This window comes from Ylistrum balloti, unplaced genomic scaffold (genome assembly GCF_031769215.1).
Source record: "Ylistrum balloti isolate Yb309-2 unplaced genomic scaffold, AGI_CSIRO_Ybal_v1 Utg370568, whole genome shotgun sequence".
In the NCBI taxonomy this organism is placed as follows: Eukaryota; Metazoa; Mollusca; class Bivalvia; order Pectinida; family Pectinidae; genus Ylistrum; species Ylistrum balloti.
Genome location: NW_026782356.1, coordinates 17,338 through 31,221, shown reverse-complemented (window position 1 = coordinate 31,221; position 13,884 = coordinate 17,338). Strand labels below are relative to the sequence as shown.

At 34.6% G+C, this 13,884-nt stretch overlaps 1 protein-coding gene across 1 annotated transcript; it reads right to left on the bottom strand.

Moving 5' to 3' along the window:
- Nucleotides 1–3,895: 3,895 nt before the first annotated feature.
- Nucleotides 3,896–9,279, bottom strand: LOC132556441 (kinetochore protein Spc24-like). Its single transcript, XM_060220853.1, has 4 exons — nucleotides 9,096–9,279; nucleotides 6,989–7,235; nucleotides 5,954–6,030; nucleotides 3,896–4,804 (listed from the first exon to the last, which is right to left on the bottom strand). The coding sequence occupies exons 1-4, from the start codon at nucleotides 9,277–9,279 to the stop codon at nucleotides 4,698–4,700; spliced, it is 615 nt and encodes a 204-aa protein (XP_060076836.1). The 3' UTR covers nucleotides 3,896–4,697.
- Nucleotides 9,280–13,884: the final 4,605 nt, after the last annotated feature.

The following is a 13,884-nucleotide window of genomic DNA, read 5'->3' as shown; positions in this document are numbered from 1 at the left end:
CCTATGGTAGCATGTAACTGCCATCTATTCGTCGCGTTGCCATGCTAATTTGTTAATATATCGCGGTCATTTGTCATATTAACAAAAGTCGATAGTAATGATGATTATCGCGACAAATTGATATATTGGTCGTGTTAAGAATCATGACAACACGACTTTTTGTCGTGGTAATGCTCGAAACTGACATTAGATAACACCTTACTTGTCTGGAGATAGATGCAAAAATGTACCGTCGACAAGTAGTGATTGACTAGCTCTGGTATGTATGCCATCTAGTGATGGTTCACAGGTATCGACTTGTGTTGCTGTACATGTATCGCGTAGTAGTGGTGTACAGCTAAAACTTGGTGATGGTTTACAGGTATCGCCTTTTGCTTGTGTATGTGTACCTCTTAGTGATGGTGTACCTCTTAGTGATGGTGTACTTCTTAGTGATGGTGTATGTGTACTTCTTAGTGGTGGTGCATGTGTACTTCTTAGTGATGGTGTATGTGTACCGCTTAGTGATGGTGTATGTGTATCTCTTAGCGATGGTGTATGTGTTCTCTTATTGATGGTGTATGTGTACCTCTTAGCGATGGTGTATGTGTACTTCATAGTAATGTTTACATGAGCCTATAGCGATGGTGTATGTGTACCTCTTAGCGATGGTGTATGTGTACCGCTTAGCGATGGTGTATGTGTACTTCATAGTAATGTTTACATGAGCCTATAGCGATGGTGTATGTGTACCTCTTAGTGATGGTGTATGTGTACCTCTTGGCGATGGTGTATGTGTGCCTCTTAGCGATGGTGTATGTGTACTTCGTTGTAATGTTTACATGAGCCTATAGTGATGGTGTATGTGTACCTCTTAGCGATGGTGTATGTGTACCGCTTAGCGATGGTGTATGTGTACTTCATAGTAATGTTTACATGAGCCTATAGCGATGGTGTATGTGTACCTCTTAGTGATGGTGTATGTGTACCTCTTGGCGATGGTGTATGTGTGCCTCTTAGCGATGGTGTATGTGTACTTCGTTGTAATGTTTACATGAGCCTATAGTGATGGTGTATGTGTACCTCTTAGTGATGGTTTACATGTACTGCGTAGAACATGCACTGCATAGTAATATTTGACGTGTACCGCCTGTGATGGTGTACGTGTACCGCGTAGTAGTGTTTTACGTGTACACGTATCCATCAATCTACTTTTTAGACCGCGGCGGTTCAGGCGCGTGCATCCACGGCTCGTAATTACGATGATGAGGAAGTAAACACTTGAATTTGACCCGATAATTCGGTCGATAATAATTAACTAGTAACCTACCATGTAAACCATCACAAATTCCTCTTATATATCTACAGTGTTCCGTTCTCGGACGTCCGACTCGGCGTGACTCTTTGATATACAGGTATCAAAGTTCCTACACCGCCGTTATCAGTTGTACAGTTACCATACATAACTGTAGATAGATAGCTGGTATTTTTAATTACATGCTAGGTTTATCGTGATGGGATAAAGACAGTTTCATGTACATATACTTCTAGATCACCAGTGATATAAAGTAATTAAAAACGAGACAAATGAAGAGATATACTATTTATACACAAAGAAATATCGCTTCATGTCGTGATAAATTAAGTATTCCCTGTATAAATTCTCGTCTTTAACGTGCAAACAGATCATTAATCATATCAAATAAAACTACTGTCATTGTTGAAAGCAAAACTTTGCTTTCAATTGCGTAAAAGGACGTTGGGGTCAATTCCAAATGTGACACCAATGGCAACGGGTTTTTAAGGTATACAGTATTGCAGTGTGGTCGCATAGAACTCGAAAAGTGACGACTAATTCAGGGAGATATATTGTTCCATTCATCCTTCAAGGTTTTGGTCAGCCCCTGCAAGTTGACGGCTGATTTTAGCGTCTTCTGCGCGTTGCCAAAGAACGTCCTAACATGCTTAGTTGGTGACAATTAAGATGGTTTCAATTCCGCTGCATGAAAGATCTGCTGTCGCGAATCGTACGCACTGGGGCGTTATCCTGTTGGAAAATCGTGTCTATGCCATGGTGTCTTAAAGATGGTAGAGTCACTGGTTTTATAATATCGTCCTTACATTGAATGCCATGTAATGTCCATTATCAAGACTAGTTTGGTACCATCTATCCCCATATTATTACATTTCCGTCGCATAAGCGGTCCGGTTCTGCAACGCAAGTCCATAAAACGCTCCAATCGTCGCTTCCCCAGGTATAATTATTACCGCGACGTCGTTACAAAATGAGTCCAGTGGAGGACGCCGTTTGTTCCGTAGGTAGTGTAGGTTATCAACCTGTTGTGTACTGTTCTGACAGACACATGCATTACGCCCAAACAATGTACTTGTTTTGACTGCGGTAATAAATCGATTGCGCTAGTACATTGACTGTATACGACGGTCATCACTAGCGGTCGCTTTGCGGGGTCGATCGCTACAGGGGATTGGATACATTGGACACTGTTAAGGTTTGATGTAAACAGCAACATAAAATGTTGTACCACTGCACGTCGAGGTTTTCTAATCTGTATATCAACCAGGGAGGGAGTAATGGTTAATAAATAGCAAGTTTAAGGAACATCAGTTTGGTTTTTATGAAATCCAAACGAAGACACAAATTAGTCACAGAAAACCCCGTGAATATAGACATTCGCGTTCGAATGATTCTGGTTATCGCCATTTCATTCATTTACAGGTATTCGCCAATTAAACATACCAATCTTTCTTTATTTTGATATACGTCTCGTCACATAAAACCTATGAATATAGTATCAACCTCACAGGTACCATTAGTATGCATCTGGTATCAGTCAGAGTCGGCTTAAAGTCATATTTACCGTTTCATCTCGAGCAGATCTCCACTGCTAGAAATGTGAATAATTTAGAGTTGTAATCCACGTTGATTAATTCGCAGGTTTTCTTGACCCCCCTTCCATATACGATTCGTAGTAGTTTATAAAACTTGTGAAAGTTTTTGTTGCATCATATCAAATTAATGTCAATTACTATAACCCTTTACAACAACAAAGATTGATTCAATACACTTTTGGAATCGAGTACGTGACAACAGGGTTCTGTAAAACGTCTGTCTCCTACACGCAAGGAAAACATGGCGATCGTTCAAAGGAAACTAATGAATAACATCTTTCTTTAACCAAAGCATGGATCAAAGTCTATCATACAGTTGTTTCGTCCCTGAATGTGATGCTCGAGGTCTAGTGTTGAAATGATTTAATGATATCGTATTCATTATGGTGACATCACCTATAACAGTAGGTGATATCCTCTTATCATCAAGGTGTTATCACAACGATTCATTGATCGTTCAGTAATACGGCCTTTCAGCGGCAGAGAACAGGTAGGAAAATAAGTAGAGAGGCAATAGCATGGAGTGATAGGAGAGAGTGGGGACACGGAGATGAGGGCTCGTCACAGAGGGTGACCGCAAGACAGTGAACAGGGAAAGAAGAGGATGGAATCCTACTTAATATCAATTGCATGTCTATAGTATATTTTGAGCCTGAATCTGAATTATGTTACCTGTACAAATTAATTTTGTTAGTTCATCTCAATGTAAGGGATACTATTATCATCAGTATTTCAAATGCTTTGTCGAATGGTCTGACAAAAAAAAATATCCCACGTTGTTTGAAAGCATCTAATATTTCACTAAGGGTGATGATGTAACTACATGGATGTCACCAAAATATCATTCCTCATCTGGTGCTAACATCAATTTAGACACTCTCCATGAAAATCTCCAAAAGTTAGGCAATACTGCCACTGCTTCAAACACAAAAAAAAAACACATAAACTTAGAGTAAAAAGTACATTTTATTGAATAATGTAAAAAGGTATTGTATTAATACCAGCACTCTGTAAACAAGATTCAATTACAAATTCCTTTAAAGAGTAAGAAGCATAAAAGATAAACACACATATTTTAACTTTACAATATATACACATTGAACTATACTGAAACTGTGGAGCATAAACAAGGAGAGGTATTTCCTATGCATGTTGGTATATTTTTCAGTAAAGGTTACAAATTAATATGTATATTTCTGTACACAATTTTATCAAAATTTAATGCTAAATTCTGTAGTAAAGGTGATGACGTCATTTGTTTTCTATAAATAACAAATTTTGTAATGACTTTAGAACTATAAACTGGAACACAAACTTAATGTAAGGGATACTCATACTTGATCATTTATCAAGTTTTATCATAATTTGTTATCAAGTGTCTATGTAAATATACCAACTGCTACTGAGTGTATGTGGAATATCTTAACGATTACAGAGCATCTACCTGGTATTTTTATTTCTTATGGCAAATTTGCTAAGGAAAAGCCCTTAATGAAAACTCTGTTATAGATTCAAAATTAAACATCTATTGCACAAACACGGAATAGGTTGTCAAACTGTCTGCCTTTCTCAAGATATCTGGCTATGATTACTCGGTTTTGTAAAACAGTTTACAACAGTTCCCATTGTAGTTGAAAGACAGGAAAGCTGTTTCCCAATGCAAGCATCTCTAACTTCAGTTCAGCTACTGTTGAGCTACTGTTGAAGGTTCTAGTTAGTTGAAATACAGGAAAGCTGTTTCCCAATTTAAACATCTTTAACATCACTTCAGCTACTGTTGAAGGGTTCTAACCTGCCTCTGTTGTGGTTTACCAGTCTTCCTCTATCAGGTCCCACAGATAATTTGAGATAAAAAACTTTGACACTTGTTTGCTGTTCAATGAGAATGGTTTGACATCATTCTTGTTGCAAACAACTGAAAATAGTCAAGGATCCTAACAACATTAAACTACATGTACAATGTTTTAACTGTACAAAATGGTATTAGTGTCTGATCAACTGACTTTACTCTTCACATTGTTACCAGCTTAACAGGAGGATGTCTTTACCAAAGAAGGCTTCCAATTAAGGTTCATTTGAGGAGAGGACTTCTTTTTTCACTAATATTTTTTATTATTGCATATATGTATCAAGTATATCACCTTATGAACAGTGACAGTTGGTTTTTGCTGAAATATGCACATCAAAAGGTTAATTAATAATTTATAAATAGGAAATGCTTATCGGTCAATCAACACACTAGATGTGTAGATTTGTGCATCATATATGATAACACATGCACACAAAACATAGTTGCTCATAAACAAAATGGCTTTTCGCCTGAATTGGTCATGACAATGTTGGCTCATTTCATAATTCTGAATTGAATTGGAGTTATCAAATAACATTTGCCATACCTATATCAAACTCCATTGCTGAAAACCGAAATTCTACCTACTACTGCTGTCGCTTTCATTTCTACCCACCATCATGTGTTCGTGTTTACAGAATAAACTGCCTCATTTACAAAACTATTACATAAGGTTATTAGTGCTGAATTTGAGAGGGGTTTCCTGAACCAAAGAAGTGGTCAAGCTGGACATTTAAAATTGATTAGGAATACTAAGATAGCATAGAAACGTAAACGGAAATGTATAAAATATGTACAGTAAATAACAAAATTAATATTTTTACCATGATGGCCCATTAACCTGAGAATGGTTCTGTTTGGGGTTAGTAAATCTTCATATTTGTCTGAAAACAGGTCAACAATTATTCTATTCTTCTGAAATGTCAAAAATCGCAGATCAGGTGACTGTATTGATATTTTCACCTTTGAGATGCCAAACAGGATTTTTGGGCTGTTATATTCACCTCATATACAAGGACTCTGCCTGTTTACCTGTAATATATTGATATATTTAGACCTATGAAAGGTGTTCTGATCAATCAGCATGTATGAAATATGACCATCATATAATAAACTGGATTAATAACTGTTAAGAATTAATGATTTATTATTAATGCTGTTCATGTTGTTCACAGCAAAATACCCACATGTATTAACTCATATATGTAAGGATACAGCCTTTGATTTCCTCAGGTTCACTGTCAAACTGCCACCTTATGTTTGTGACATTCATGTACAGGTTTACATCATATCTACAAAAACAAAATATATTATTGCATCATATGAAATAAGAGTGACAAAAATAGGCAAATCTATGGGGTACCATTTTCCTATAAACAAATTTTCTCCTATCAAAATATCTATTTCTTGACATGATATCAAAAATAGGATTTTTTGATAAATCTAGAGGAAGTTTTCTTATATACAGTGTGATGCATTAGTGAATAGCTTTATTTGGAATCCTTATGAAAACTTTCTTGTGAAATTCTACTAATGGTGAAATAAATGAAATTTCACTTTTTCAATGAAAGCCATTAGTATTTAAAAGTAAGAAAATAAACTATCAATGAAAAATCTAGTATTTATGGTGAAAAATCGTTTAAATCATTTCACTGTTATCAAGACCTTTGAACATCTGAACTGGTTTGAAACACAAAGTTTTCAGTTGTTTAGTATACAAGACAAATATTCTTTTTTAATACAATTGTAAACATCATAGTGAAAAAATACCTTTCTTCTTTGAGGCACTACAGAGATTTTTTTCTTTTTCCAATTTAAATTCTGTTGCCCAATTCTAAATATAACAACCCTTTCTCGAAATTCTAGATCTATGGTATGTATATTTTCTTCTAACATAGTGATTTGTTACTCAAATTTACATATTTATGTTTATAAAATCTCACAATAATGATGTTCTGCTTGAAGGAGAATGTCACTTTTGTTGCTGTATGTCTTACATTAAGTCATTCTATTACTTAAGACATTATCAATTTGAAAAATTGTCATACTTTGATGCCATTCTGTAAACACAATTCAGAGTGAAACTCTATTGAAATTAAATGTTAAATAGTAAGTATATCAACTACATTAACGTTTCAATTTTGGTCTGATAAAAACATTGCTGCAGTTGGTTGCATCTGTTGATGTGATATAACAGTACATTGACATGCAGGGTGAATTACTGTCTGATGTATAGTTTGATTGTACTACCTGGCCTTTGGAAGTGACTGTGTTGTCTGTTTCTCTACAACTTCTCTATCTTGCACCAGTTTGTCTAGCTCTGCCTTACTGACTTCTAACTTTTGTTGGACATCTTTATGCTCCTCTTTTGCTTTAATGAGTGATTGTTTGGCTTGGGTTACCTCCCCTTGTACTGATTCTTCCTGTGACAATATGTGTGCGGCATCTTGTCCACAGGTTGTTTTACTGGCCTCATCATGCTCATAATCTTGCCATGCTGAAACAGTGTTAATATGTACATATGGATGATATTTTCTAATGAATTAAAACAGACATTGCCATCAATAACCCTTAACTCATGGAACCAGTTCAAATTTTGAGACACACCACATTTTGTAAATAACAAACTTTGGCAATTTAGAAATATGCTGAGAAATGAATTCTTCTTTTGTAAAACTCTATCTAACCACACAGGTGTTATTAATGTAGCACTAATGTTTTCCAAAACAAAAATCAAGACAGTGCCAATTCTTAGTTTGATCAAATTTTGACGTAAGTTACTGAACTATGAAATTCAAGGCCAATTCAGCATCCACAACATGCATTCTCCAGAACAACCCTTGCTCCATCAATCATTGAAGTGTTATGCATATAACACTTAAGATAATTCCGGATATGGACAAAGTTTTTACTAAGCATTTTGAGAATGGATCCTGCACTGCAATTGTGAAAATTTGACATTTTACCACAAATTGGAGAAAAAAGCATCAGTTTTAGGTCAATTTTATTCCACTAACGACTTAATGATTTTTCAGTTATGCTCGATTTATTCATCATTCAGGGGTGTATCTTTTCTCGTTCAATCAGCAAAAGGACCTGTTAACAGTAAAAATTTTCATCTCAAAAATCTGCACTAACAGCTGGCTACATCATATCAAATGTATACTATTGTAAACTTTTAACACAAAGCAATCTTTTAACGACTTTGACAAAACACAAGATGATTTTCAATTGGGAATGGGGCTCAATACCAGACCATTCAAGCAGCTGGCGAAATCCCTGATTCACTGGATCTTTTCAATCAGAGGACACTGATTTTGAAACTTCCTGGCCAACTACACTGAGTTGTGAAAATATGTAAAAAAAAATCTGCTCTGATTGAAATCCAGTGTTGTCTGAATTCCTGATTACATATTTATAATACCAATACTTTTTTACTTTATATTGTATAAAACATTTGCTAACTTTGGCACAATAAACTTGTTACTGTAAATGTACTGAATTTAGTGCAATCAAATTTAAGTTCAAATAATGTTTGGCAAATTACCAGATAGTGCAATGATGAATTAGTGCATCCACAATTATTGCTTCACATATAAACAAAATACTGAATCTGCAATATGTACAGTCATATTTCAGCTTTATATTTTCAGTGTGAAATGTACTAAAAAAAGAACATCATTGAAATAAGTATGTTTATGGTATTTATATCAACCTATTAATACTTGTTGGAAGCAGTATGTTTGACTTCATTTTTTACAATCAGCATAACATTTCTGTCTTAACTTTTTCACTATTTTTTGTTTTTGTTTTTTGGTTGGAGGTGGGATATGTTTTCAATAAGACTCAACAACATTGTAAAATAAAACAAAGATATGTCTTGCTTGTATAAACATTCCAAAGCCCCCAAATTTCTTTCAAATTCCTAACTTCATATGATATTATATCATTAATAGCATTTATCATACAGTTGATATCTGCAGTCATTGATGATGGCACTGTGTTAGGAACGTACAGGTGTATATACATTTTAACAACACTTCTATGTGAACATTACCAGTTTAATTTGGCAGAGGGTACATATTACTGTTATTGAAAATTGATAAAACTGAGGTGTTTCTTAATGTTTGAAAGATCACAAAGGCTGTACTACCATTGTGTTAGATATTTCTGTACCTCTATCACTTCCTAGTTTAAAGACATACATATGTAGTAAACCAACAATGAAGTTTTAATCACTTTCCAGATAAACGTTTTCTGACCCTAAAGTTACATGTGACATGTTACATACATATACAGTGTATTTGTACTTTGGTACAAGGAGCAAGCAAAGTATAAAAACATGCAGTATAATGACCTTTCATCAGATTCTTGATTTGATCTTGCTGTGATTCCCGAATTGTCCTGATCTCTCGCCACACTGCCTGGAGCTGCCCTAAAGGTTTTGTGTTGTACCAATCTGTGTTGCTTAGAATGGCAGCAATTTCCTGTTGTATACTCAAGAACTTGTCGAAACTAGTTAAGTTATCTGTGTCATCCATCCTGACAAATAGAAATACTACCATTTATAATATCAATTAAAAAATGTAAGATTGAATATCATACACAAACTATAATAAAACTTGATGTGGTTGGAACATCTTAGATTCTTGGCTACTGTGGTAGCTGTAGAGGCCCATGTGTATTAGCTTGCATTGCTCAACTGGGCATTTCAACAAATATGAAAAAACACAGAACATTACAAGTAATTTCCCATCTTGGTGTACAAGACAAGATTTAGAAAAAAAGAACACGTGTAACTCTGAAAAAACAGTCAATTTTTTCTGTCGTATTGTCAGTAATGAAGTACAAATTAAAGCCTTAATCCTCCAAATCTATTCCTAATTGAGAGGTCAGACAAGGTCAGGCTTGTTCAGATGAGTTACTCATACCTGGTACCTTCATTTGATACTTTCAATTCAAAAGTTGACACCAGGTGTTTGTCTAGATTGGCTAATGTGGGTGTGTTAGTTTATTTGTTATTTAGTCATGACGTCCAGTTGCCAGTTACAACTTGTGTAAAACTTAAATGGAAGACTATACAAACAGGATTTAAAACTTTAACAATGGGGCTTGAACATACTTGTTTGGAAGTTTGTTGCAGTTAGCTGCTTCTTGTCAACAGAATGTACCTGCAGTGATTTTGCACCTAATTTTAAGTTAATTACCCATTTACCATGATTGGCGTTGGTTGATTAGTCACAGGTTTACTGCCTGCATGACTCTTTCTATTGCTTGATCAATCTTGTCTTACTGACGAAGTTGAATGTTCTGCCAACATAATCTCCATCCCCATCATTAAGCTGATCAAAACTACACATAAATAATGTACACTGACCTCTCAGTTTGCATTGTCAGGTATGTAATTTGATGAGGATATTTCAAAATGATAGTCATGAAGCAAACTGTACAATAATGCAGATATTCTGACCCCTAGGTCATTGTGCAATTTTCTGCAGCAGAGATCTCATGACAGAAATGCCTAAAAATATCATATATTTGAAAGATGCTAACAAGATTCTAAATCTATGTTTACATTATCTACATTGATGTTGATTGTAACTGAGAACTTGCAGTTGTAGGATAGGAAAAGAATTTTCATTTTTGTGATATTGTTACAATAGAAATGTCAAAACCGATATGATATTTGTACATAAGATAAAGAAAACTTGTAGAATAACATGAGTTTAGTTCAATATATAGTGAAATTTCAGTTCAAAACTGAAAGAAGGGACATTATAATAGAAATAAAAATTACTAATAAACCCTTTGATTTTTGTTGATGCCCCCTCTGTTTGACACATGACATGTCATTTTAGGACGATAAAAAAGCTTATATATTGACATAAAGAGGTTTAAATGATTACTACAGCCTTCAATAGGTTTACACACCCTTACCTTCATTAGATGTTTTCATATCTATAACATATACATGTATTTGAATTTCAAGAATGTCACCACTTCATTTTCCAATAAAGCTCAGTTTATAATTAAGAACAATTTACTTTTATGTTTGAATAATTGCCTATACATATACATGTGCTGATGTTGATTTAAGCTTGTGTTAACACTTGTAACAATTTCGTAAAAAATGCCTCAAAAGTAAAAAAAGACAAATACATAGAAATCCAGTAAACACATAGATGCTAAGTTGTTTACATGCCCCCAAATTGAAATGTTTCCTCCAAACCATGCACACGTATTTACAAAACAAATGACCTGTCACCTGTACAAGATATTTGAAATGTTACACATTAAGTTCATGTTTTGGAATATTCTGTCAATGATCAAAAACAATAAACCACCAATAAAATGTATTTTAAATCCACTTATGCTTATGTGAAACCTGATTTGAATAAAATAATATTTGGGGAAAAACTGTTTACAGCCCCATTGAGACTTGTAAAGATGCAGTCGCTATGTAATGCTTTTAATACACTTGAGTTGTCTATCTACCTATGACTTAAAACAGGTTATAAGTCGTAGGTAGACAAATAGCTCAAGTGTATAAGATATAAGCTTTATGATATTGAAGTGCCCCTGTAGTTATCATCTGTACATATACTATCATCTTGCAGTATCAACTGGTGCAACCACTTAGCCATCCTATGTCAACAGACTAGTATTTGTGTGCATTCTGACCACACAATCACAGCCAATCTGAAATAGACTTATCTTGACAAGCTTGTGGAGATTTCAATTCAAAACAGTTTATTTTAAAGTAATATATTCAGTATATTTAATACAATAACAGTCCCAATAAGTGCATAAAGAAATGGATAGGACAATTGGTCTTGCCTATATCAGCCTTTTCCAAAGACTTCAGTAGTCTGAAGGAAGGGTTCTGACTATCTATCCGCAACTTTCAATTCTGTCCTGAACGTGGTTGATTGCACAAATTCACTGTCATGCATTAGAGGGACAGTTACTGCTTTAAGTAATCAACTAGTTACTCAAATAAAAGGTTGTTTTGAAATTAAAATCCATAAAGTTAAGCATTTGCAACAAAAAGAGCATCATACTTTTGACATGGTCCAATAACCAATGCATCATTGTACATTTTTACACAAAAAAAGCTAATAATTCAGCTAACTCACAGTTTGTAAAGAATCAAATTTTAACACCTCCTACTTTATCAGCTGCTTAAAGTGTGGCTAAAACACACACAGGTAAATTTATGTTCACTTATTACATTCGCACTAAATGCTCCCACTGGCTATTGTCATTATAACACAAAGTTTAACAGATCTAGAAACGAATAGTTCTTACGCAAATATGTACGTTACATTGGCTATAGGGTATGATATAGAGATGAAACCCTTTTTGTTGCAAATATTTAAAAGAACTGTAAATGTTTCTGTCGCAATATGACCCTGCATTTGAGAAATTAGTTGATTACTGAAAGCAGTATCTATCCCTCAAATCCATTAATGCCGGGGTGTGTCCAACCTGTTTTCAAAACTTTTTTCATTCTGTGTGAACATGAAAGAAAAGAATTCGCTTAAAATGGAAACATTTTGGGTTTTTTTATCCGCAATCATGTGGAGATTCGAAAAGGCTGTGACTTGTGTCACGATCAGTCAACACTCAACTAGTCGACTCCGTGCCCTGCTGACAGTTACGTACACCCGATCATCATGTAAACAAACATATAGGATCGTTAGACTGCAACATAACTATAGCATCTCAGCACAGAAACTTATCTCTCCCGCCTATTTCAACATATTACAACAATAGCATTCAAATTGTCTTCAATAGACACTATGCTAATAAATTTTACCTGTCTCAAACTTTCAGTAGTTCGAATATCGCGGTATAAAAATAATTTACGACAGATACAGCAGTTTTGATTGGTCAGGTTTTTACATCTGAACCAATACAATTTCCCGTTACATTTTTGGCCACCTCAAATTTGACATTTTTACCTCCTTAAAAAAGAGTTATAGTTTTGTGTTCAGACGTCAAAATCCTGAAGACAGACACCTGAAGACATATAAACTTTCACAGACATCACTCATTAACATGACAACAGAACGGTAAGATTTAATATGGACCTCTCAGGGAAGTTAATAAGTCCGGATAAAGTGTATTTTTTTCGTATCCCATTCATTAAACAAACTGTACCTCTTATTTTTGGGTTTACCCTTCTTATAAAAACGCCATCCATGGTTGAATGCCCATAGAGTGTATCCATTGCGCATTAGATTAGGACCCTTTAAGAATCATTTCTTGCTAGCCACGCCATTTCGACGTATTGCCTACAAACAAATACATAAATGAATTCAAATGTGTTTGTACTATACGATTTATATTCAATAAATATTCATCGATAAAACACTAGTATAGTTATAGAAAATATCCTAAATATTCAGATCCTACTTCACATTCTCTCACCTGAAACGACCGACATGTGTATCGGACATGTGACTGCACTTCCGTCTCTGATGACACCACTAAATCATTAAGATGCACAAGTTAGCTTACAGTGAAGTTTTTATCACTAATAATGAGGAAGAACAAGTGGCGATTGCAACAAGTGTCATCTCATAATATACATTACTTGACAACAGTTTGAAGCTGTTCTGAAGAATTATTGTTCCTTGTTGCTTTCATACTGTTTATCTTGTCCACATATTTCCTCTCTCTCAGGTTATATCTGATTTCTTTCAAACTATATACCGGGAGGTAGGCTTAATCACCATGACACAAAATTGCATTCTCCTGAGTGTTAGCATGATTTAACATTATTAAGGAGTTTCACCGTCAGCATTTTGATACTGTACAGGGATCTCCTCCCTCAATTTCATACCAATATATTTGAAACATAATCGGCTTTAAAACAATAACCAGACATTTTGCATTCCTGAACATCATTTGATTCAACATTATTTCAACTATATTATATATATATTTTCTTATCATTTTAAATTCCGCCCAAATACCTCATCCCATTTCAGCTACATTGTTATAGATATATGTATTTTTCCTCTAAGCATTTTGACTCAATATTTAGATTTTCATGTTTGCATTCACTTCAATACAATAAATCATTAATATGGTATTTCTTTTGCATTTGGTAGGCATATATTGTTCTTCCCCATTATACT